Here is a 21,212-nt window from a genome sequence, read left to right as displayed (position 1 = left end):
ACAGTAAACAGGGAAAAGAAGCTTTCTTCACCTGCTAAAGGGCAACTACACAAAACTGACAGCTAACAGCTTACTTAAGGTAATAGACCAAATACTTGATACCCTGAGATGGGAATAAACGAAGATATCTGCCCTTGAGACATGGAGAGACAGGACAGCATGCGCCAGACTCCCGTGTCTGACTCTCCTGAGCAGACAGTGGATTTTCTTCCCAACTCCAGCCTGGTCTGTAGTCAGACTCCACCCTCAACTACTTAAAACTCAGCTCTGACTTTGTCCCTCCGTAGGCACCCAGGGCTATCAGAACAAATTGTTAGCTCCTTCTCATGGCCCTGCTGACCATGGACCTCTCCTCAATGTCCCCTCACACTCTTTCTAATTTCTCAGAGGAGCCTTTTGCACATAGGCTGTTTCCTCTACCTGAAACCTACTCTCATTTATCTACCACCTGCAGCTCTGCATGAATTCCTATGTATCCAGGTGCCAGCTCAAATGTTACTTCCTCCAGAAAGCCCTTCCTGCCCTTTCTGATAACACCAGAGTGCCAGGCCTGTCATATAGACCTGGATCCATCTTTCATATAACTTAACTCAGTGTGTAAGAATATACTCATTCTGCAGGTCACTTCTTTAATGTCTGCTCCCTTTCAACTGTGAGTCCTATGAGGGCACAGTCACTGTCACTGCTGTGTCCCCAGTGCTGCCCAGTCCAGGGATGGATACAGAGGAAGTGTTTGCTAATAGCTGGTGAATAAGTATATACGTGAGATGGAGATGCTAAAGAAAGGGCATGTTTGGCCCTGGGAACACAGCTATGAACAAGGACACAGCTCTTGGACATTTCCTATGTGCTGAGCTCTTTTTAGATTTGGGTGCTTTGCACAGGCTGTACCTTTTGCCCATAAAACTATTCCCCTCCCGCCTGACCAGGCAGTGGTGCAGTGGATGGAGCATTGGACTGAGATGCAGAGGAACCAGGTTTGAGACCCCGAGGTCTGCAGCTTGAGCGCAGGTTCATCTGGTTTGAGCAAGGCTCGCCAGCTTGAGCCCAAGGTTGCTGGCTTGAGCAAGGGGTCACTCGCTCTGCTGTAGCCCCCCCCCATCAAGGCACATATGAGAAAGCAAACAATGAACAACTAAGTGCCACAACGAAGAATTGATGCTTCTCATTTCTCTCCCTTCCTCTCTGTCCCTATCTGTCCCTCTCTCTGTCTCTGTCACAAAAATGACAACAACAAAAAACTATTTCCCTCCCTCTTCACTTGCCTAGCTACAAGTCTCAGTTCACATGTCTACCCTCCCCCCTTCAGAAATCTCCCTGACCTTCCTTCCTACACTGGAGCAGGTATCTTTCCTGGGCTCCCCTAACAAAGCCCTGATTGGCTTCTCTGCCTGTGAGTCCCCATAACAACCCTGGCCATTCTGGGTCTGTCTCCCTGTTGGGCTGTGAACTCTGTGAAATCAGCCCCTGGCTATCTTGGTCACACAGTGTTCCCAGCACCACTCAGCATGGGGCTAGGCACAAGACCAGGTGCTCGCTGACTGCTGATATTGGATAAAGGACTGCTCCCATCTCCCCTCTGTCCCTCCACCTGAAGCCCTTTCCCCATGTTTTTACTTGGTTTCCTCCTCCCAACCCTTCAGTTTGATGTTAAATGTTTTCTCCTCTAGGAATCTTTGCCTGAGACTGCCCTCTCATCGTGAATTTAGGTCTGTCAGTGTCCCTGGTGCCCAGCAAAGGGCCTGCCACCAAGGGCTTGTGAATGTCTTTTGAATGAATACATGAACAGATGAATATTTGAATAGATCAATGAATGAGAAAGAGAGAGAAAGACAATAATGGAGTGAGGGTCTCCTCAGACCCACAGCAGCCCTGACCACACAGTCCCTTCCACCCCTCTTGGGAGGAGGGTTCTGAATGGTTCCAGCCACACCCCAACCCTTGCTGGCTGCCAGGCATGGAAGGCTTTTCCCAGAGCTCAGCACATTCCTGCCTTCTCCAGTGGCTGAGAGTGGGCAAGGGGCATTTCAGAGAGAAGAGGGGAGGCCCTGAGCATTCTTGGATCCTGCTAACCTGTTCCTGTTTTTTGCGCCCTCAGAAGCAGGCCCCAAACATGCAGTGTGGTCAATGGGATGATTCCTAGGTGGGACCACTGAGCTGGTGTGAGGGTCAAGGGTGCCGACTGAGGAGAGGGCCTGGTGGCCTCGCCTGGCCGGACAATAGAGTGGAAGCTGCTGATGTGCATTTTGGGAGTAATCCCCAGCCTCACAGCAGCCCTGGCTCCAGGCCTGGGCTCATAAAGCTGCAAACATCCGAGGCAGCAGCCGGGTGGGTGCGAGGGGCATGTGGGGGTCCTTGTGCTTCCTGTGCTGCCCCTCGGGGCCTGGTGAGTCAGAGAAGGCTGGAGGCTGGGACCAGGGTATCAGGGTGAGGCCTAATAGCCTTGGTTTGGGAGTTAGGCAGGTCTGAGTTCAAATTTCAGTACTACCAGCTACTTGCTGCGGATGATTTTGGGTGTCACTTACCTTCTCAGACACTACTTGTCTGTTATATGAAGGGGACAGAAGAGTATTGCAGCATGTTTGGGGTCCAGCAGAGCTGGAGGAGGACCCTAGTCCCACCACCTCCGGGAGTATAGCTACAAGTTGTTTATAACTTTTTTTTATTTTATTTTTTATTTTTATTTATTCGTTTTTTTTAGAGAGGAAAGGGAGAGAGAGAGAGAGAGAGAGGAGAGACAGAGAGAGAGAAGGTGGGGAGAAGCTGGAAGCATCAACTCCCATATGTGCCTTGACCAGGCAAGCCCAGGGTTTTGAACCGGCAACCTCAGCATTTCCAGGTCGATGCTTTATCCACTGCGCCACCACAGGTCAGGCGGTTATAACTTTTTTATACCCTTTACTCTAGGAACAGAGCTTTGGGTGCCCAGGGTAGTATTTAGGACAGGATAAGTTCTCCCCCAAATGGCAACTCCGTTAAGCAGAGAAGTGGGACTCCCCTGTGCCCAGTCTCAGGCCAAAAGCTCACTGACAAGTCCAGCAGGTACACTGATTTGTGTGGATAATAATGCCATTTACTTATATGTAGCATTCAGTCTGTGCCAGGCACTTTTAAACATTTTTAGCCTCTTTTAACTCATTTAATCTTCACAATACCCCATGAAATGAGCATGTTTACTATCTGTTTTAGACATGAAGAAACTGAAGCCCACAGAGATGCCGTGCCTTGCAAAGGTCACATTGCCAGGAAGTGGCTAAGCTGGGATTTGAACCCAAACTAAGTGGGAAGAGTGCAAGGAGTTTATTTTAGGGGCCCCAGGAACCTGCAGGACCATGCCTGTTTTCTGGAAGCCAGGAACTGGTGGGATGCATAGTCTCCAAGGGGCTGCAGCAACGTGTAAATCCCAAGAGCAGGGCTTTTGGTGGCAGTCTCACCCCAGACAAGGGAGACGCAGCTGTCTTCTGGCTCCCCACCCCCTTGCAAGCGAACTAGCTGGAAGAGGGGATGTTTGTTTCCCCACCACCCACCCCCTTGGTGACGTCATGCCTCCACAGCCAATGTCCAGGATCTCCCCCTCCTCCCCCTTTCCACTCCTTTTTCCCCTCCAGCCTGGGGCTGGGGCCGAGCAGACAGACTGGGAGCTCCTGAAGTGTCTGGAGGTTCGCTGGTAAGAGATCAGCCCGCCAGTTATCGCCCTGGCCAGGCTGCGAAGCCTTGGGAACAATCCCCAGGGCCCGGGGAGGTGCTGGGAGGGTGCCTGTGTCTCAGGAGGTATCAGGTTGTAGGAACTGAAGACACAGACTTTGGAGCCAGACCCTGGTTTCCATTCCCAATGTTCCCCCTTTCTGGCTGTGTGATCTTGGCTTCACCCTTTGTGCCTCTGCTTTACTGTCTCTGAAATGGGTTGCTGAAGGCCACCTCATAGGGCTGATGGGAGAGTTGTGCTTGTAAAACTTGGGGCAGGATGCTTGGGATGGAGCAGGCATTGTGGTCCCTGGAATAGTGTGCTACGGAGATAGTGCTGAACCTGTTGGTATGAGATTGTGTCCAAACTGGATTTTGTTCCTCACCCAAACTTCCCCATTGGTAGGGATGAGTGTGAAGCCACTGGTGAGCAAAGGCTGGATGAGATACTTTGAGTTGCACAGCTCACACCCCCACTTGCTGTCAGTGTTTAAGTTACATTACCTGACCACTTACTATATGCTGGGAATATTCTCAGGTCCTGCAGTTCTCTCACAAATCTTCGAAACCACCCTTTTGGGCTGCCATTTGACAGGTGAGGACACTGAGGCCCTGACAGGTGAAATACTGTGCCCCAGAGGTCCAACCTGAGAAATGCTGAAGCAGGTATTAACTGAGGCCACTGCCAGCATGCCTCCCTCCCCCCCCCCCCCCACTAGATGGCTTCAGATCATGTCTAGGGATCTGGATGGGTCAGGTCATCACCCCCACTCCACTTGCTGAGGGCACCAGATCGCTCGTATCTAGAAAATCTGAGGCTCCGAATGGGGAAAATTCCTAAATGGTGCCAGCCATAGGGGTAAGATGATGCACAGGGCAAAGCTGGGGACTCCTCAGCAAGCCCAGCTCAGCCAAAGGGCCCAGGACCCCTCACCCTAGCCATTCTGAGGGGCATGAGTGGCATCATACATGGCCATCTGGGTTGCACCTTCCCCAAGAAGGTATTGCAATGCTTTAATAAACCAAAGCAGGGAAAGATCTTTGCACATAGTAAGTGGTCAAGAAATGGGGACTCAGAATTCTGGAAGCTCAAGAATGTGACAGAGTAGGACCAGAGGACCTGCTCAAGAAAAAGCTGTTGACATCTAGAGGGTCCTGCCTTGCCTTGATTCACCATGGGATCCCCGTTAGATCTTCCTCTAACATAAGTCAGGGATGCCTCCAGGAGCCTCCCCACCCCCTCTTCCCTGCCTAGTAGGATGGGCAGAGCTGGGAACACAGAGCACCCGGGTGGGGTGGGCTTCCTTCCGAAACTGCCCCCTCCTTACCCCAAGGGCTGGGTACGTGGATCAGGAAGGGCACAGTTGGGCTAAATATAACCTGGGCTGGCAGTTGTCCTGGGCAGGGATGAAGGCATTCTCTTTTCACTACCCCTGCTGAGCTTGCTGTGCCGGCCTCTGGGTGTGACCCTTGCTGCCCTGCCTGGAACAGGGAGCTTGTGGCCCAGGAGACCCTTTTCTCCATTTCCAATACCACGCACAAGAACCGGGATTTTCCCACCTCCAGCTCAGGATGCTGTGTTGCATCAGGGACTCAGGTTAGCTTCTTAGACCTGGGCTCACATCCCAACTCCATCACCATGATATCCTCTCAACCCTCAGTTACTCATCAATAAAATGGGATAGCATGAAGCCATGTCTATAAAGTGCCTACCTGGCCCAGAGTTGGCACCACGGAGGTCCCTCTAAAAGTGCCTGTTTCTTGCACCTTCACAACCTCCCCCTGCCAGCTGTTTTACTCTTTGAGACTCCTCCAGTGCTCCAAGCCACCAATGCAAGTTAAGTGCAGAGTTAGGGTCAAGGGTGCACATCCTAGCTGTGAGACCCCAGACAGGTTACTTCCCCTCTCTGAGCTTCAGTTTCTAACCCTAAGACAGCCACCATATTCAGGGTGATTATGAGGTCTTTGGGTGCTAACACAGGGCCCAGTTTAGAGGAAATGCCCAGATGGAAGCCAATCCTATTTGGAAAGGCTGGGGACTCAGAGGGAAGGTCAGGGAAAGACATGGAGACCACGACCCTTAGCAGAGCCAGAGAGGAGCCCTCTGACATGGTGGGGGGCAAGCCAGTGGAGTGGGTACAGCTGGAGCATTGAGGGGGTTCCTGTGTCCTTTCCCCTGGCCACTGGTGGGCTATGAAGGGCCATTGTGTAGCTAGGGGTGGGTGGGCAGGGGCGGAATGTGACTGGGCATAGCAGATGGGCCATTGTTTGAGGGAATGTGCCGTATGAGGCCTGACCTTTCCCTTGGGAGTGGGGGTTGGCATGTAGGCATGTCAGGTGGGGGCTGGGAGGACAAGGCCAAAGTTGGGGAGCAGGACACATATCCACCCCTTTTTCCCCAGAAGGGCCTGTGGGGAGACTACAGGCTAATCCAGTTCTGCCTCCTTCTCGTTGTGCTGTGTGACTTAGAGTAAGGTTCTTGGCCTGAGGGGCTAGGGTTTTCTGTAGTGAAGTGGAAAGGAGATGTCTTAGCCCAGGACTGGCAAAGAATGACCACTCAATACCCATTAGTTATTATCAGTATAAGGGGCTGGAGCTTTCAGACAAGTTCAAGTCTATGATGAGGGCAAGTGACTTCCCTTCTGCCAGCCTCAGGTGTCTTCTTTGTAATAAACTCAATAATTGTATTGACCTCGTAACGGTGTTCTGAGATCCACATGCAACAACTCCTGTGGGACATTTGACACAAGATCACAACCACAGGAAGTTTTTAGTAATAACAGAAAATATTTATGAAGTCACTTCCATGGGCCTGAACTTTATATTTAGTAACTCATGATCCATCCAACAGCTCTGTGAGGGAGGTGCTCTTCTTCTCATCATTCTATAGATGAGGAAACTGAGGCACAGAGAGGTGAGGTGATTTGCCCACAGGGAGTTCTTGGGATTGTTATAATTATTTTTTAGTAAATTTGGTCCTGTTGGTCTGCTGAGGTGTTTGGCTCAGGGGTTCTGCTGTCAGGCTTAGGAGTTAGTGCCGGCTGTACTGTTTGTCGGCCAACTGTGTCACCTTGGACAAAGATCTTCTGAGTCTCAGTTTCCCCACCTGCACTATGAGGTTAGAGTATTGACATAGTGCAGGAAGGGTCAGGCACTCAGAAAGCAATCAGTGGGGTTAGCTAATAGTAATCCTCACATTCTTCTTCTTAGAGCCCGGGATCCAGGAGGCCCAAGGAGTTGGAGGTGTCCCTGAGGTGAGCACTGGCTGGTGCCACATGCCGTTCCCTGCCCCTCCCTCACCTGCTTGGAGCCTCATGCCCTTGTCTATCATTGACAGGCAGCAAGGCCTCAGAGGAAAAGTGTGAGCCCCGTAGACAACTGTACAGCACCCCAGGCTGAGCTCCTGTTAGGGGGTGCCTGTGCCCAGGCAACAGTGAAAGAACAGCTGGAGGGGGATCCTTCTCCCCTTATGATACCACCTTGACCTCTCCTTCTAAGCCCAGCCTCCTCCCCTGGCCTCAAGCCTTCATCCTCGTCCCCCACAGGCTCAGAGGCAGCTGCTCCATGCAGAACTGAAGCTCGTCCTGCAGCAGAAAGGAGAGAGGAAGCAGCTTGGGCCCAGGTGACTCCCAGCTGCACCATGGCAGTCAGGAGCCGGAGTGCTGAGGTGAGTACTCACGCATCTTCCAAGGAGCACTTGTGGGGACTGGGTGGGGGGCACAGACTAGGGGAGCAAGGAGACAGTTCTGGCTTCTCTGTGCCTCAGTCTCCCCATCTATGAAATGGAAATAGCAACAGGGCCTACTTTATAGGTTGCTGTGAGGGAAAAACTTTTTACGTATGTAAATTGCTTAACATAGTACCTGGCACAGACTAAAATTCAAAGCAGCTAATTCATTGGAGCAGAATGGAGTTATATTAATAATGAGCTAAAGAATATAAAGCAGAAACTCTTCATCAGAAGTGGCAGGATGGTGCAGAGGTCGAGGACATTGGCTTTGGACACACAGACTTAAATCCCAACCCTACCACTTCAGCTGTGCAGCCCCGAACATGTGATCTGATCTCTCTAATACTGTTTCTCCACTGGTGAAACGGGGCATGGTCCTCACCTCGGAAGATTGTGAGGATTCACACAAGCTATTTGTAAGGGCCTGGAGCCTAGGAAGTCCCTTGATGGTCAGCAGCTGTCACTGTTAAGGAGATAAAGCACTGGCATTGACTTCATTCTACCAGATGCCAGGCACAGAGAGGGTCTACTTTTACAGGAGCCAAGCTGGCTGGGGGATGGTAGGAGTGGGGAATAGTGCAAGGAGGTCACTGCCTACAGAACAGTCTATGGGCTCTGAGGTCATAGACCTGAGGTTGAGGCCCAGTGGCTTAACTGGCTGCGTGACATTAGGCAAGTCACTTCATCTCTCTGGACCTTTGTATCCCCCTCTGTGACTGCCCAAGCTGTGGAGAGGATGAAAGGAAATGCCATACATAAAGTGGTTGGCTCAGGGCCTAAGAAAGGACTGTAGTGATAGTCACAGTGCTCCCTGCCACTCCTACCACAACTCTTCTTACCCCTTTTCTGCCCAGTTCTCTTGTCCCAGGGCCACTGCTGTGGGGCATCTGGCCCAGACCTGCTTTCCCTTCTTCGCCCTGGGTTCAACTCCAGTCTGTGCCAGCCTAGATACCTTGACCAATACAGCATCCTCTCGATGCTTCAGGTCTCAGTTCACAACCAGAGACTCATTCCAGTAATCCATGTTACCCAACTTTACAGTAAGGCAACAAACCCAGAGAGGCAAAGGTCTCCCCCAGAGACACACAGCAGATTGGGTTCCTAGACATTTGTGGAACTGAGGTCTCCCCACTGCCTCTTCTGGGGAGCCCAAATGTGAATCCCACAGGTTGCTGCTGGGATTGGGCTATGTCAGCACCATTGACAGTAAATACCAGGAATACCACGTCTGTTGGTCCACCACTCATTACCCACCCACCCCCTTTCACTGAATTCATTCTCCCATGGGCGTTCGCAGGGCTTGGGGTCATAAAAGTCCACAATAGGGCACAGTCTCACACACATTCAAGCTTCCAAGGAGGCCAGTCCCACCCGCACCCCTCCATTCCGCACCAAGTAAGGGTCCAGCCCTTTATTCGGAATCCCAACCTCACCCCAACCCCATTCTGCTGTTATTAAAGCCCTTCCCCATAGCTCCTGAGCCTCTGAGTCCCCACCCTGCCGTCACCGAAATTCTAGCCACACCATATCTTGAGCCCCTCTGCTCTGCTCTATCCGTTAGTGCTCTTTAACGTACCTCCACTCCCCTAGCCCCGCCCCCAGAACTAGCCACGCCCCACGGAGAGCCCAGCCCCTTCCTACCGGACCGGCTTCTTAGCCACTACTCGGGTTTCCTCTAGCCTCCGCTCCGCAACCCGTCCGGTCCCTCCCCCAGGGGCTCCAAGAGAGCGGCGAGCCAGCTGAGCGGTTGAACCCTTCCACTGAGCGAGCGGCCCTCGCTCTTCCCTAAAGGGGAGATGCCGGAGTGGGTGGGCCCGCACGACCTGCCTGAGCCTTGCAGAGGGGCATGTGCCCTAAAGACTAATTTAAGAGACGCTTTTAAGCGCAATGGCAGGCTCTGTGCGAGATCTGGCCCTAGCGACCCCTGGCGACCATCGCCACCTTCCGCAGGAGCTAAGGCGGGCGGAGTTGGTGGAGATCATCGTGGAGACGGAGGCGCAGACTGGGGTTACTGGCATCAACGTAGCCGGCGGCGGAAAAGAAGGAATCTACATCCGCGAACTTCGCGAGGACTCGCCGGCTGCCAAGAGCCTCAGCCTGCAGGAAGGTGGGTGGGGCGAGAAATGGGGCGAGGCCTTCACGTGGGCGGGGCCTTCATGCGAAGGCTAGGTTAGGAATCCATCCTGGGACCCCAGCTTGGCCGGAGATCAATAGGCGGGGTTAAGGGCTTTGGGCCGGGCTTTTTGTGTTGGCTTTGCAGTTCCCCAGAGCAGGCTGTGGGGGTTCTTAGAGATGCAGTTTACTAGTTTGAGATTTTTTTTTTTAAGATTTTATTCATCCATTTTTATTGGAGAGAAAGAGAGAGAGAGAGAGAGAGAGAGAGGAAAGAGATAGAACAGGGGGAGGAACAGGAAGCATCAACTCCCATATGTGCCTTGACCAGGCAAGCCCAGGGATTTTTTGTTTTGTTTTTGTTTTGTTTTTTTAATTTATTTATTTTTTACAGAGACAGAGTCAGGGAGAGGGATAGACAGGGACAGACAGACGGGAACGGAGAGAGATGAGAAGCATCAATCATTAGTTTTTCATTGTGTGTTGCAACACCTTAATTGTTCATTGATTGCTTTCTCATATGTGCCTTGACCACCGGCCTTCAGCAGACCGAGTAACCCCTTGCTGGAGCCAGCGACCTTGGGTTCAAACTGGTGGGCTTTTGCTCAAACCAGATGAGCCCGTGACCTCGGGGTCTTGAACCTGGGTCCTCTGCATCCCAGTCCGACGCTCTATCCACTGCGCCACCACCTGGTCAGGCTAGTTTGAGATTTTTTTTTTTTTTTTAATTCTTTTAACCAGAGAGGAAGAGAGAGAGAGAGACAGAGAGATAGGAACATCAATCTGCTCCTGTATGTGCCCTGACTTGGGATCAAACTCATCAACCTCTGAACTTCAAGAAAATGCTCTAACCAACGGAACAATCCAGCCAGGGCTCTAAAAAATTTGATTGATTTTAGAGAAAGAGGAAAGGAAAGAGGGAAACATTGATTTGTTGTTCCACTTATTTATGCATTCAGTGGTTCTTTTTTAAAACTGATTTTCAGAGAGAAAGAGGGAGAAAGAGAGAGAAACACTGATTTATTTATTTTAGTTTTTTCTGAAGCTGGAAACGGGGAGAGACAGTCAGACAGACTCCCGCATGCGCCCAACCGGGATCCACCCGGCACGCCCACCATGGGCGATGCTCTGCCCACCAGGGGGCGATGCTCTGCCCCTCTGGGGGTGTCGCTCTGCCACAACCAGAGCCACTCTAGCACCTGGGGCAGAGGCCAAGGAGCCATCCCCAGCGCCTGGGCCATCTTTGCTCCAGTGGAGCCTTGGCTGCGGGAGGGGAAGAGAGAGACAGAGAGGAAGGAAGGGGCGGGGTGGAGAAGCAAATGGGCGCTTCTCCTATGTGCCCTGGCCGGGAATTGAACCCGGGTCCCCCGCACGCCAGGCCTACGCTCTACCGCTGAGCCAACCAGCCAGGGCCGAGAAACACTGATTTATTGTTCCACTTATTCATGCCTTCATTAGCTGATTCTTTTTTTTTTTTAATTTATTTTATTTTTTTTACAGGGACAGAGAGAGTCGGAGAGAGGGATAGACAGGGACAGACAGACAGGAACAGAGAGAGATGAGAAGCATCAATCATCAGTTTTTCGTTGTGAGACCTTAGTTGTTCATTGATTGCTTTCTCATATGTGCCTTGACCGCGGGCCTTCAACAGACCGAGTAACCCCTTGCTCGAGCCAGCGACCTTGGGTCCAAGCTGGTGAGCTTTTGCTCAAATCAAATGAGCCCACGCTCAAGCTGGTGAGCTCAGGGTCTCGAACCTGAGTCCTTTGCATCCCAGTCCGACGCTCTACCCATTGCTCCACTGCCTGGTCAGGCCATTGGCTGATTCTTGTATGTGCCCTGACTGAGGATGGAACCAGCACTCTCAGTATGTCAGGAAGACATCCTAACCAACTGAGTTATTTGGCCAGGGCTAGTTTGTGATCTTTCTATGCCTCGGTTTTCTCATCTCTAAAATCAGAATAATTCTAGTACTTACCTCATAGGGTTATTATGTGGATTAAATGAGTCAGCATTTGAAAACACTTAGCACATAGCTAAGTGGCACATATTAAGTCCTACATAAGTGCTAGTTATTGTTTTTGTTGTTTGGGCTGGAGAAAAGAGGTGGAGTTAACTTGGAGGAGATGGGGAAGGTAGCTTAGTAAGGGATGTCTTAGGTAACATGGATGAGACGAATGTGATTTATTCTATTACTGAGGGCCCTATTTCCAGATTCTAGTCTAAGTGCGCGGGCTACTGAGGTAAACAGAACAGATAATACTCTCTGCATTTATGGAGCTTACATTCTAGTGAGGAGAGACATAGGTAAGAGGGAGGGATGTTTTTAGAGGACTTTATAGGCCATGGTGAGGACTTTGGCTTTTTTTTTTTTTTATAGATTCTTTAAATTCACTTTTAGAGAGAGAAAGAGAAAGAGAGAGAGAGAGAGAGGAATGAGATAGAGAGAACAGAGGGAGGAGCAGGAAGCACCAACTCCTATATGTGCCTTGACCAGGCAAGCCTGGGGTTTCGAACGAGTGACCCCAGCACTCCAGGTTGACACTTTATCCACTCTGCCACCACAGGTCAGGCGATTTTGGCTTTTTTTTATTATTATTATTCATTATTTTATTTTATTTTAAATTTTATTTATTTATTTTAGAGAAGGGGGGAGAGAGGGAGGGGAGGAGCTGGAAGCTTCAACTCCCATGTGTGCCTTGACTGGGCAAGCCCAGGGTTTCGAACCGGCGACCTCAGCGTTCCAGGTCGACGCTTTATCCACTGCGCCACCACAGGTCAGGCCATTATTCATTATTTTAGAGAGGGGAGAGAAAGGGAGAGAGAGAGAGAGAGAAGGTGGGGAGGAGCTGGAAGTATCAACTCCCATATGTGCAAGCCCAGGGTTTCGAACCGGCGACCTCAGCATTTCCAGGTTGACGCTTTATCCACTGTGCCACCACAGGTCAGGCGATTTTGGCTTTTAATCTGGGAAAGTTGTTGAGTGGAGAGTTGACCGTGTTGAGCTAGTGTATTAGCAGTACACTGGTCATAGGGGGGCAGGATGAAGATTAGAGAGAGCTACAAAGAGGCTACTGTGATTATCCAGGTAAGAGATGGTAGTGCTTGGGGCCAAAATGATGTTATTGGAGGTGAAGAGAAGGGTTTGGATTCTGGATTTATTTTGAAGGAGATTTCAGGACTGGATATAGGTTGTAATGGAAAAAGAGTCAAGGAGGACGGTAGTCTCACAAATGGGGAATACTGTGGTTGGAGCTTGTTTGGAGGAAGACCAGGAGAACAGTTTGGATTTGTTAAATGAGAAGTGTCAGATATCAAGGTGGAGATCTGGAAGGTCAGTCAGATAAATCTAGGATGGAGGGGAGGGTACTGGGCTGGAAAGATACACTTGGGAGTTAAGCTTCACAAATGGGTGAGTAGAACATGTGAATGGAGAAGACAAGGGGTCTAAGGCCTGAGCGCTGGGTCAGTGTGTCTTTAAGAGGTCAGGAAGATGGGGAGGAACCATCCCAGAAGCCTGGGGCCTGACCATGGGAGTTAGCTACACAGAAGTCACTGCATGGGAACTTGAGAGAAGCAGTTCAGGGTTCCAGGATGGGTGTCAGAAATGTGATTGGAGAAGTAGAAATAATGCAGCTTGACACTCAATGCATTTTGCCATTAAGGTGAAGAGATAAATGGGGCAGGAGCGCCAGTTGGAGTGATGTCAAGACAACTTTTCATATGTAAGAAACAATGGTATGTTGTCTGTTGATGGGAGTAATGTAGAAGAGAGGGACAAATCAATGATGGGGGGGGGGGGAGGATGGGAGAATTGCTGGAGGAATGGACCTGAACCAGAGTGGAACAGTTCCTCCCTAGGAATAGGTAGAGAGAGTAGAGTAAATTGCCACAGGAGCATGGGGGTGAGTAATGGGGGAAAGCTCCTGGAATTTCTCTTCTGATTCTGTTCTTTCAGTAAAGGAAGCAAAGTCAGGGTCTGAACAGTTTCTCCCTAGGCTACCCATTCCCCTTCTCTGACTTGCCCCCTCTTCTCTCAGCTGCCAGAACTGAGGGAAGGGAATGGTGGACGGTGGAGGGGAGAAAGGTTTCATGGGACAGGTTGTTGAGAGATTGATGTCAGCTGTGCTGAGGAGCAGATGGAGAGGACAGTGGGGGACAGGACTAGCAGGAAGAATTTGAAAGGACACATGTATGGTGACTGCCTAGAGGGAACCTGAGCCTATAGGGAAAAGAACCATGACAAAAAGTTTTAAGTGGAGAGTGAGAGAATCCTCTACTGGCATTTTGTGGGTAGGGGGTGGGATAACTGTCTTCCACTGACAATCCAGATCCGGAATTCCTGGTCTTGGTTCCCCAGAACTTTGCCTCTTTTCTCTCTCTCTCTCTCTCTCTCTTTTTTTTTTTTAGAGAGAGAGTGTCAGATAGGGACAGACAGACCAGAACGGAGAGAGATGAGAAGCATCAATCATTAGTTTTTCGTTGCGACACCTTATTTGTTCATTGATTGCTTTCTCATATGTGCCTTGACCGTGGTGGCTGTAGCAGACCGAATAACCCCTTGCTCGAGCAAGGGGTCCAAGCTGGTGAGCTTTGCTCAAACCAGATGAGCCCGCACTTAAGCTGGCGACCTCGGGGTCTTGAACCTGGGTCCTCCGCATCCCAGTCTGACACTCTATCCACTGTGCCACCACCCGGTCAGGCCAGAACTTTGCCTCTTGACTGTTCCTTCTCCCACCCCACACATGGAAACTTCATTCTTTTCCTTCCCCTTTTCCTGCCTGATCTAGTTCCTCTCCAAACAGTCATGCCCTCTAAATGCTAGGAACCTGGGCCCTGAACCCTGGAGACATGTGACCCTCAAATAGGGCATGGGAGAGGAACTGGCAGACCCCATGATTCAGTCATGGGCTCCAATACCCAGCCTGCTCCCCAGACAGTTTCATGATACTCCCATGTCCCCACCCTTTGAAGCCCTATAAACATCTTCAAACTTGGCAAAAGATGAAGAGAGTATCGTAAAGTTTAACTGCTAACAAAAAACAAAGGACAACAAAAAACCCAGCCCTGGCCAGATAGCTTGAGAGTATCATTGTGAAGCACAGAGATTGCTGGTTTAATCCCCAGTCAGGGCACACACAGGAACAGATTGATGTTCCTATCTCTCTCTCTCTCTCTCTCTCTCTCTCCATTTTCTCTTGCTAAAATAAGTAAATAAATATTAAAACAAATAGCCTGACCAGGTGGTGATGCAGTGGATAGAGCGTTAGACTGGGATGCGGAGGACACAGGTTTGAGATTCCGAGGTCGCCAGTTTGAGCGCGGACTCATCTGGTTTGAGCAAAGCTCACCAGCTTGGACCCAAGGTTGCTGGCTTGAACAAGGGGATACTCAGTCTGCTGAAGGCCTGCGGTCAAGGCACATATGAGAAAGCAATCAATGAACAATTAAGGTGTCGCAACGAAAAACTGATGATTGATGCTTCTCATCTTTCTTCGTTCCGTCTGTCCCTATCTATCCTTCTGACTCTGTCTCTGTAAAAAAATTAAATAAATAAATAAATAAATAAATAAGTGAAACAAATAAACAAAAAACCCCAGCCTGTGGTGGTGGCAGAGTGGATAGAGCATTGACCTGGGATGCCGAGGTCCCAGATTTGAAACCTCAAGTTTGCTGGCTTGAGTGCAGGGTTACCAGCTTGAGTGTGGGGCCACTGTCTTGAGCATGGGATCATCTACATACATGATCCATAGTAGTGGTGGCTTGAGCCCAAAAGGTTGCTAGGTTGAAGCCCAAGGTCACTGGCTTGAGCTCAAGGTTTCTGGCTTGAGCAAGAGATCACTGCCTCAGCTTGAGCCCCTGGGTCAAGGCTGGTATGAGAAGCAATCAATGAACAACTAACGTGAGGCAACTACAAGTTGAAGGTTCACATCTCTCTCCCTTTGTGTCTCTCTTCCTTCCTCGCTGGCTCTCTAAGAAAAAAAAAAGCCAGGGTCTGAAATGTAAGGTTGGGGAAGGGGTGTGGAAAGGCTACAGCGAGGGTGTGGAGTGTGTGGATTGCACAGCGAGGAGGCAAAGCTAAAGCCAAAGGGCAGGGCTTTTCTTTTTTTTTTTTTTTTAATTCAGTGAGAGGAGGGGGAGGCAGAGAGACAGACTCTCGTGCTCTCAGTGCTCTCAGACCGGGATCCACCCAGCGAGCCCATTAAGTGGCGATGCTATGCCCAATCCAAGGAGGGGTTGCTCGGTGTCTCAGCAATTGAGCTCTTCTTAGCGCCCCTAAGGCAGAGGCTATGGAGCCATCCTCAGCGCCCCTGATTGGCCAACTCTCAATCTTGGGCTAGGAGATAGGCGGGGCCAATTTTGGGAGGAGCCTCGCTGTGCTGGCTCCAGGGAAGTGGGAGGAACCAGGCCTTGGTGGGAGCGGAATATGCCTCCTCTCTGCTCACCTTCACCTCCCCTGCAGGGGACCAGCTGCTGAGCGCCCGTGTGTTTTTTGAGAACTTCAAGTACGAGGACGCACTACGTCTGCTGCAATGCGCCGAGCCTTACAAGGTCTCCTTCTGCCTGAAGCGCACTGTGCCCACCGGGGACCTGGCGCTGAGGCCTGGGACCGTGTCTGGCTACGAGATCAAGGGCCCGCGGGCCAAGGTGGCCAAGCTGGTACGCGTGCTTAGCCCGGTCCTGGCTCTGGACTGTCCTAGAGATCCCATCTCTGCACCATGAACTCTCCTCCCTTACACCACGGGCCAGCCTTGCCCTCTGTCTTGTCACTAACCCAAAGCTAATCCCATCCTTGGCCTCCTGCTCTATGCCCCTAAACTCCTCTCTGGGGAGGAGGACCCACCTATCCCAGACCGGGGCCCTCACCCACTTTGGAGAGGTATCCTCACCTTCAGTTCTAGGCTTCCTAGGGGTCCTGAACCAGAGGACTCCAAATCTGGACGCCAGGTTTAAGCCTGATTGCTCCTCACTGCTGAGTGACTCTGGACAAGTTTGTTTCCTTCCTTAGGACTCAATTTCCCCATCTCTAGAATGAGGGTATTAAGGAAAATCCTGGATGAGGAACTAGAAGTGTTGGGTCTCAGTTTCTACATTCCTGTTGACTCACTGTAAGATTAGAAATGAATATCTTTGCCTTCAGGGGCAGTATGGTGGAATGACAGGCAGGAAGTGGAGATGATGTTTTGGGGATAAGATGTTCAATCCATCACATCCCCAGCCTAGTACAATACCAGTTTGGGACTGCCCCTGTCCACCCCAGACCTCCCACTGTCCCACCGCTCTCCGCTTCTCTCCTCTCTCCCCAGAACATCCAGAGTCTGTCCTCTGTGAAGAAGAAGAAGAAGATGGTGCCTGGGGTCCTGGGGGCCCCTGCAGATCTGGCCCCTGTTGACGTTGAATTCTCCTTTCCCAAGTTCTCCCGTCTGCGTCGGGGCCTCAAAGCCGAGGCCGGCAAGGGTCCTGTCCCAGCCCCGCCCACCCGCCGGCGCCTCCAGCTGCCTCGACTGCGTGTTCGAGAAGTGGCCGAAGAGGCCCAGGTAGCTCGGCTAGCTGCCGCTGCTCCTCCCCACAGAAAAGTGAAAGCGGAGGCTGAGGTGGCTGCAGGAGCCCATTTCACAGCACCCCAAGTGGAGCTGGTTGGGCTCGGGCTGCCAAGCACACAGGTCCCCCAGGTTCCAGCCCCTAAGGGACTGGGGGAGGGTCCTGCCGCAGAAGCAGCCACTGGGTTTGCCCTGCACCTGCCAACCTTTGGTCTAGGAGCTCCTGCTGTACCAGCTGTGGAGCCTGCAGCTACAGGGATTCAGGTTCCCCAAGTGGAGCTGCCCAGCTTGCCCTCACTACCCACTCTGCCCACACTACCTTGTCTGGAGACCCAGGAAAGGGCTACGGCGGCACTGGTGGTGCCCAGCCTGGATGTGGCAGCACCTACCGTGGAGGTGGACCTAGCCTTGCCAGGCACAGAGCTGGAGGCCCGAGAAGAGGTTCCTGAGGTGGCCCTGAAGATGCCTCACCTCAGTTTTCCCCGCTTTGGGGCTCGAGCAAAGGAAGTAGCTGAAGTCAAGGTGGCCAAGGGCAGCCCCGAGGCCAAGGTGAAGGGGTCCAGACTCCGAATGCCCACCTTCGGGCTTTCTCTCCTGGAGCCCCGGCCCACTGCCCCTGAAGCCACTGTTGAGAGCAAGCTGAAGCTGCCCACCATCAGGATGCCCTCCTTTGGCATTGGGGTCTCTGCGCCTGAGGTCAAGGTGCCCAAGGGGCCTGAAGTGAAATTCCCCAAGGCACCTGAGGTCAAGCTCCCAAAAGTGCCCAAGGCAGCCCTTCCAGAAATGCAACTCCAAGAGGTGGCACTTCCAAAAGTGTCAGAGATGAAACTTCCAAAGGTGCCCGAGATGGCTGTCCCAGAGGTGCGGCTCCCAGAGGTGCAGCTGCCCACAGTGTCGGAGATGAAGCTCCCGAAGGTGCCCGAGATGGCCGTGCCAGATGTGCGGCTCCCGGAGGTGCAGCTGCCGAAAGTGTCCGAGATGAAGCTCCCAAAGATGCCCGAGATGGCCGTGCCCGACGTGCGGCTCCCGGAGGTGCAGCTGCCGAAAGTCTCCGAGATGAAGCTCCCAAAGATGCCCGAGATGGCCGTGCCCGACGTGCGGCTCCCGGAGGTGCAGCTGCCGAAAGTGTCTGAGATGAAGCTCCCGAAGGTGCCCGAGATGGCCGTGCCCGACGTGCGGCTCCCGGAGGTGCAGCTGCCGAAAGTGTCGGAGATGAAGCTCCCAAAGGTGCCCGAGATGGCCGTGCCAGATGTGCGGCTCCCGGAGGTGCAGCTGCCGAAAGTCTCCGAGATGAAGCTGCCGAAGGTGCCTGAGATGGCCGTGCCAGATGTGCGGCTCCCGGAGGTGCAGCTGCCGAAAGTGTCGGAGATGAAGCTCCCAAAGATGCCCGAGATGGCCGTGCCCGACGTGCGGCTCCCGGAGGTGCAGCTGCCGAAAGTGTCGGAGATGAAGCTGCCAAAGGTGCCCGAGATGGCCGTGCCAGATGTGCGGCTCCCGGAGGTGCAGCTGCCGAAAGTGTCCGAGATGAAGCTCCCGAAGGTGCCCGAGATGGCCGTGCCTGACGTACACCTCCCAGAAGTGCAGCTGCCAGAAGTGCAGGCGCCAAAGGTCCCATGTGTGCAGCTTCCCAAGGCTCCAGAGATGCACCTTAAAGCTGCCAGGGCAGAGAAGGCAGAGGGGGTGGAATTTGGCTTCAAGATGCCCAAGATGGCCATGCCTAAGCTAGGGAGGGCAAGGTCACCATCACGAGGCAAGCCAGGGGAAACAGGGGCTGAGGTCTCAGGGAAGCTAGTGACACTTCCCTGTCTGCAGCCCGAGGTGGACAGTTATGCACGTGTGGGTGTCCCCTCTCTCACACTGCCCTCAGTGGAGCTAGACCTGCCAAGGGCACTAAGCCTGGAGCGGCAGGTTCCAGTGGCTGAAGTGGGCAAGGTGGAGCGGGCAGAAGGCAAGGTAGCACAGGCAGAGGGCAAGGTGGCAGTAGGCGTCGGGGAAGTGGCCATCCGGATGCCCTCTGTTGAGATTGTCACTCCACAGCTGCCCACAGCGGAAGTCAAGGAAGAGCGGGTGGAGGCGATAGAGATGAAAGTCAAACCCACCTCCAAGTTCTCTCTGCCAAAGTTTGGACTCTCAGGGCCAAAGGTGACCAAGGCAGAGGCTGAGGGGGCTGGGCGAGCCACCAAGCTGAAAGTGTCCAAGTTTGCCATCTCACTCCCCAAGGCTTGGGTAGGGACCGAGGCTGAAGCGAAAGGGGCCGGGGAGGCAGGGTTGCTCCCCGCTCTCGACCTGTCTATCCCTCAGCTCAGCCTCGATGCCCATCTGCCAACAGGCAAGGTGGAGATGGCAGGGGCCGACTTCAAGCTCAAGGGGCCCAGGTTCGCTCTGCCCAAGTTTGGGGCCAGAGTCCGGGACACCGAGGCCGGAGAACTGGTGCCAGGCATGGCTGAGTTGGAGGGCAAGGGCTGGGGTTGGGATGGGAGGGTGAAGATGCCCAAACTGAAAATGCCTTCCTTTGGGCTGGCTCGGGGGAAGGAGGTAGAAATTCAGGGTGGTGAAAAGCCAGAATTTATGGCTGGGCAGCTTAAAATCCCTGAGGTGGAGCTGGTCACACTGGGGGCCCAGGAGGAAATGGGGGCGGAAGAGATGATGGTTGTCAGTGGGGCACGGCTGTCAGGCCTACAAGTGTCCACAACAGGGCAGGCAGGCACTGAGGGCCATGAGGCAGGGCTGAGGTTGCCCCTGGGCATCTCCCTGCCCCAGGTGGAGCTGACTAGCTTCAGTGAGGCCAGCCTGGGTACTCCCTCGGGGCAGCATGTCAAGGGTGCAGCCCCTTCGGCAGAGGGCACGGCAGGCTACAGGGTTCCGGTGCCTCAGGTGACCTTATCTCGACCTGGAGCCCAAGTGGCAGGCGGTGAGCTCTTGGTGGGAGAGGGCGTCTTCAAGATGCCTGCTGTAACAGTGCCTCAGCTTGAGCTGGATGTGGGGCTGAGCAGAGAGGCACAGATGGGCGAGGCAGCCACAGGTGAGGGCGAGCTAAGGCTGAAGATGCCCATATTGGGGGCCAGAGCTGGGGCTGGGGTCAGAGAGCCTGGGGACCAGCCCCCAGGGGTCGGACAAACCTTCCATCTCTCATTTCCTGATGTGGAGCTCTCACCGCCCGCCATGGGCAGCCATGCCGAGTACCAGGTGGTAGAGGGCGAGGGAGACACTGGACACAAACTGAAGGTACGGCTGCCCCGGTTTGGCCTGGTGCGGGCCAAGGAGGGGGTTGAGGAGGGGGAGAAGGCCAGGAGTCTGAAACTCAGGCTGCCTCGCGTGGGCTTCAGTCAGAGCGAGGCTATCGCTGGGGAAGGCTCTCGGAGCCCTGAGGAGGAGGAGGAGAAGGAGGAGGAGGAAGAAAACGAGGGCAGCATGGAAGGGGCCTCTGGTCGCCGAGGTCGCCTCCGAGTTCGCTTGCCCCGTGTGGGCCTGGCTACTTCTTCCAAGGCCTCTCAGGGGCAGGAGGGTGAGGCAGCCTCCAAGTCCCCTGGTAGAGAGAAGTCCCCCAAGTTCCGCTTCCCCAGGGTGTCCCTAAGCCCCAAGGCCCGAAGTGGAAGCAGGGACCCAGAAGAGGGTGGATTCCGGGTCCGACTGCCCAGTGTGGGGTTCTCGGAGACAGGGGCTCCAGGCCCCACCAGGATGGAGGGGGCTCAGACTGTTGTCATCTGAAGCCCCTGGGCAAAGGGAGACTCCCCTCCCGTCTTCCCATCCCCTACCCTTTGTTTTGTGTGTGAGATAACCAGCACTAACCCTCAGAGGGCCGGGAGGTAGGTGACTGATGGGCATGACCAGGGAAGCCTTGTGCCCAGCTCATTGGCAAGATTGTCTGTATCTTGCCAAGATATGTAAATAAATAATCCAGAGGTAGCCTTGTGTCTGGTCTCTTCTGTGTGTATGAGGGGCATAAGAGAGGTACAGAGAGAGAAAGCCCGAAAAAGGAGGGAGGGGGGACTTGAGCCTGGCCTGAAGAGCCACAGGCCATCCCTGGTCTGAGGAGAGTCAGGGAGGCCTCGGGACAGGCCTAGTAGGAGGGGGACTTACCCTAAACGTTCAGAAATCCCAGGGGCCTCTGAGCAGGACTCTGGGAAGTTCCCCAGCAGAGCAGA

At 53.0% G+C, this 21,212-nt stretch overlaps 1 protein-coding gene across 4 annotated transcripts; it reads left to right on the top strand.

Annotated features, from left to right (window-relative positions):
- The first annotated feature begins 3,617 nt into the window (after window positions 1–3,617).
- PRX (periaxin) lies at window positions 3,618–20,973 on the top strand. Of its 4 annotated transcripts, XM_066348720.1 has the most exons (6): window positions 3,618–3,667; window positions 6,895–6,938; window positions 7,230–7,351; window positions 9,365–9,521; window positions 15,990–16,186; window positions 16,834–20,973. In XM_066348720.1, the coding sequence occupies exons 3-6, from the start codon at window positions 7,325–7,327 to the stop codon at window positions 20,773–20,775; spliced, it is 4,323 nt and encodes a 1,440-aa protein (XP_066204817.1). In that variant the 5' UTR covers window positions 3,618–3,667; window positions 6,895–6,938; window positions 7,230–7,324; the 3' UTR covers window positions 20,776–20,973. The 4 variants fall into 4 exon arrangements, with proteins under 4 accessions (XP_066204817.1, XP_066204819.1, XP_066204818.1 ...); XM_066348722.1 differs by lacking the exons at window positions 3,618–3,667; window positions 6,895–6,938; window positions 7,230–7,351 and having other exon boundaries at window positions 9,098–9,521; window positions 16,834–18,372; window positions 18,592–20,973; XM_066348721.1 differs by lacking the exons at window positions 3,618–3,667; window positions 6,895–6,938; window positions 7,230–7,351 and having other exon boundaries at window positions 9,098–9,521; window positions 16,834–18,528; window positions 18,592–20,973.
- The last annotated feature ends 239 nt before the right edge of the window (window positions 20,974–21,212 follow it).

Source organism: Saccopteryx leptura, chromosome 9, assembly GCF_036850995.1.
Source record: "Saccopteryx leptura isolate mSacLep1 chromosome 9, mSacLep1_pri_phased_curated, whole genome shotgun sequence".
Taxonomy (NCBI): Eukaryota; Metazoa; Chordata; class Mammalia; order Chiroptera; family Emballonuridae; genus Saccopteryx; species Saccopteryx leptura.
Note: the sequence above shows the minus strand (reverse complement) of the source record. Positions and strands in the feature narration are given on the sequence as shown.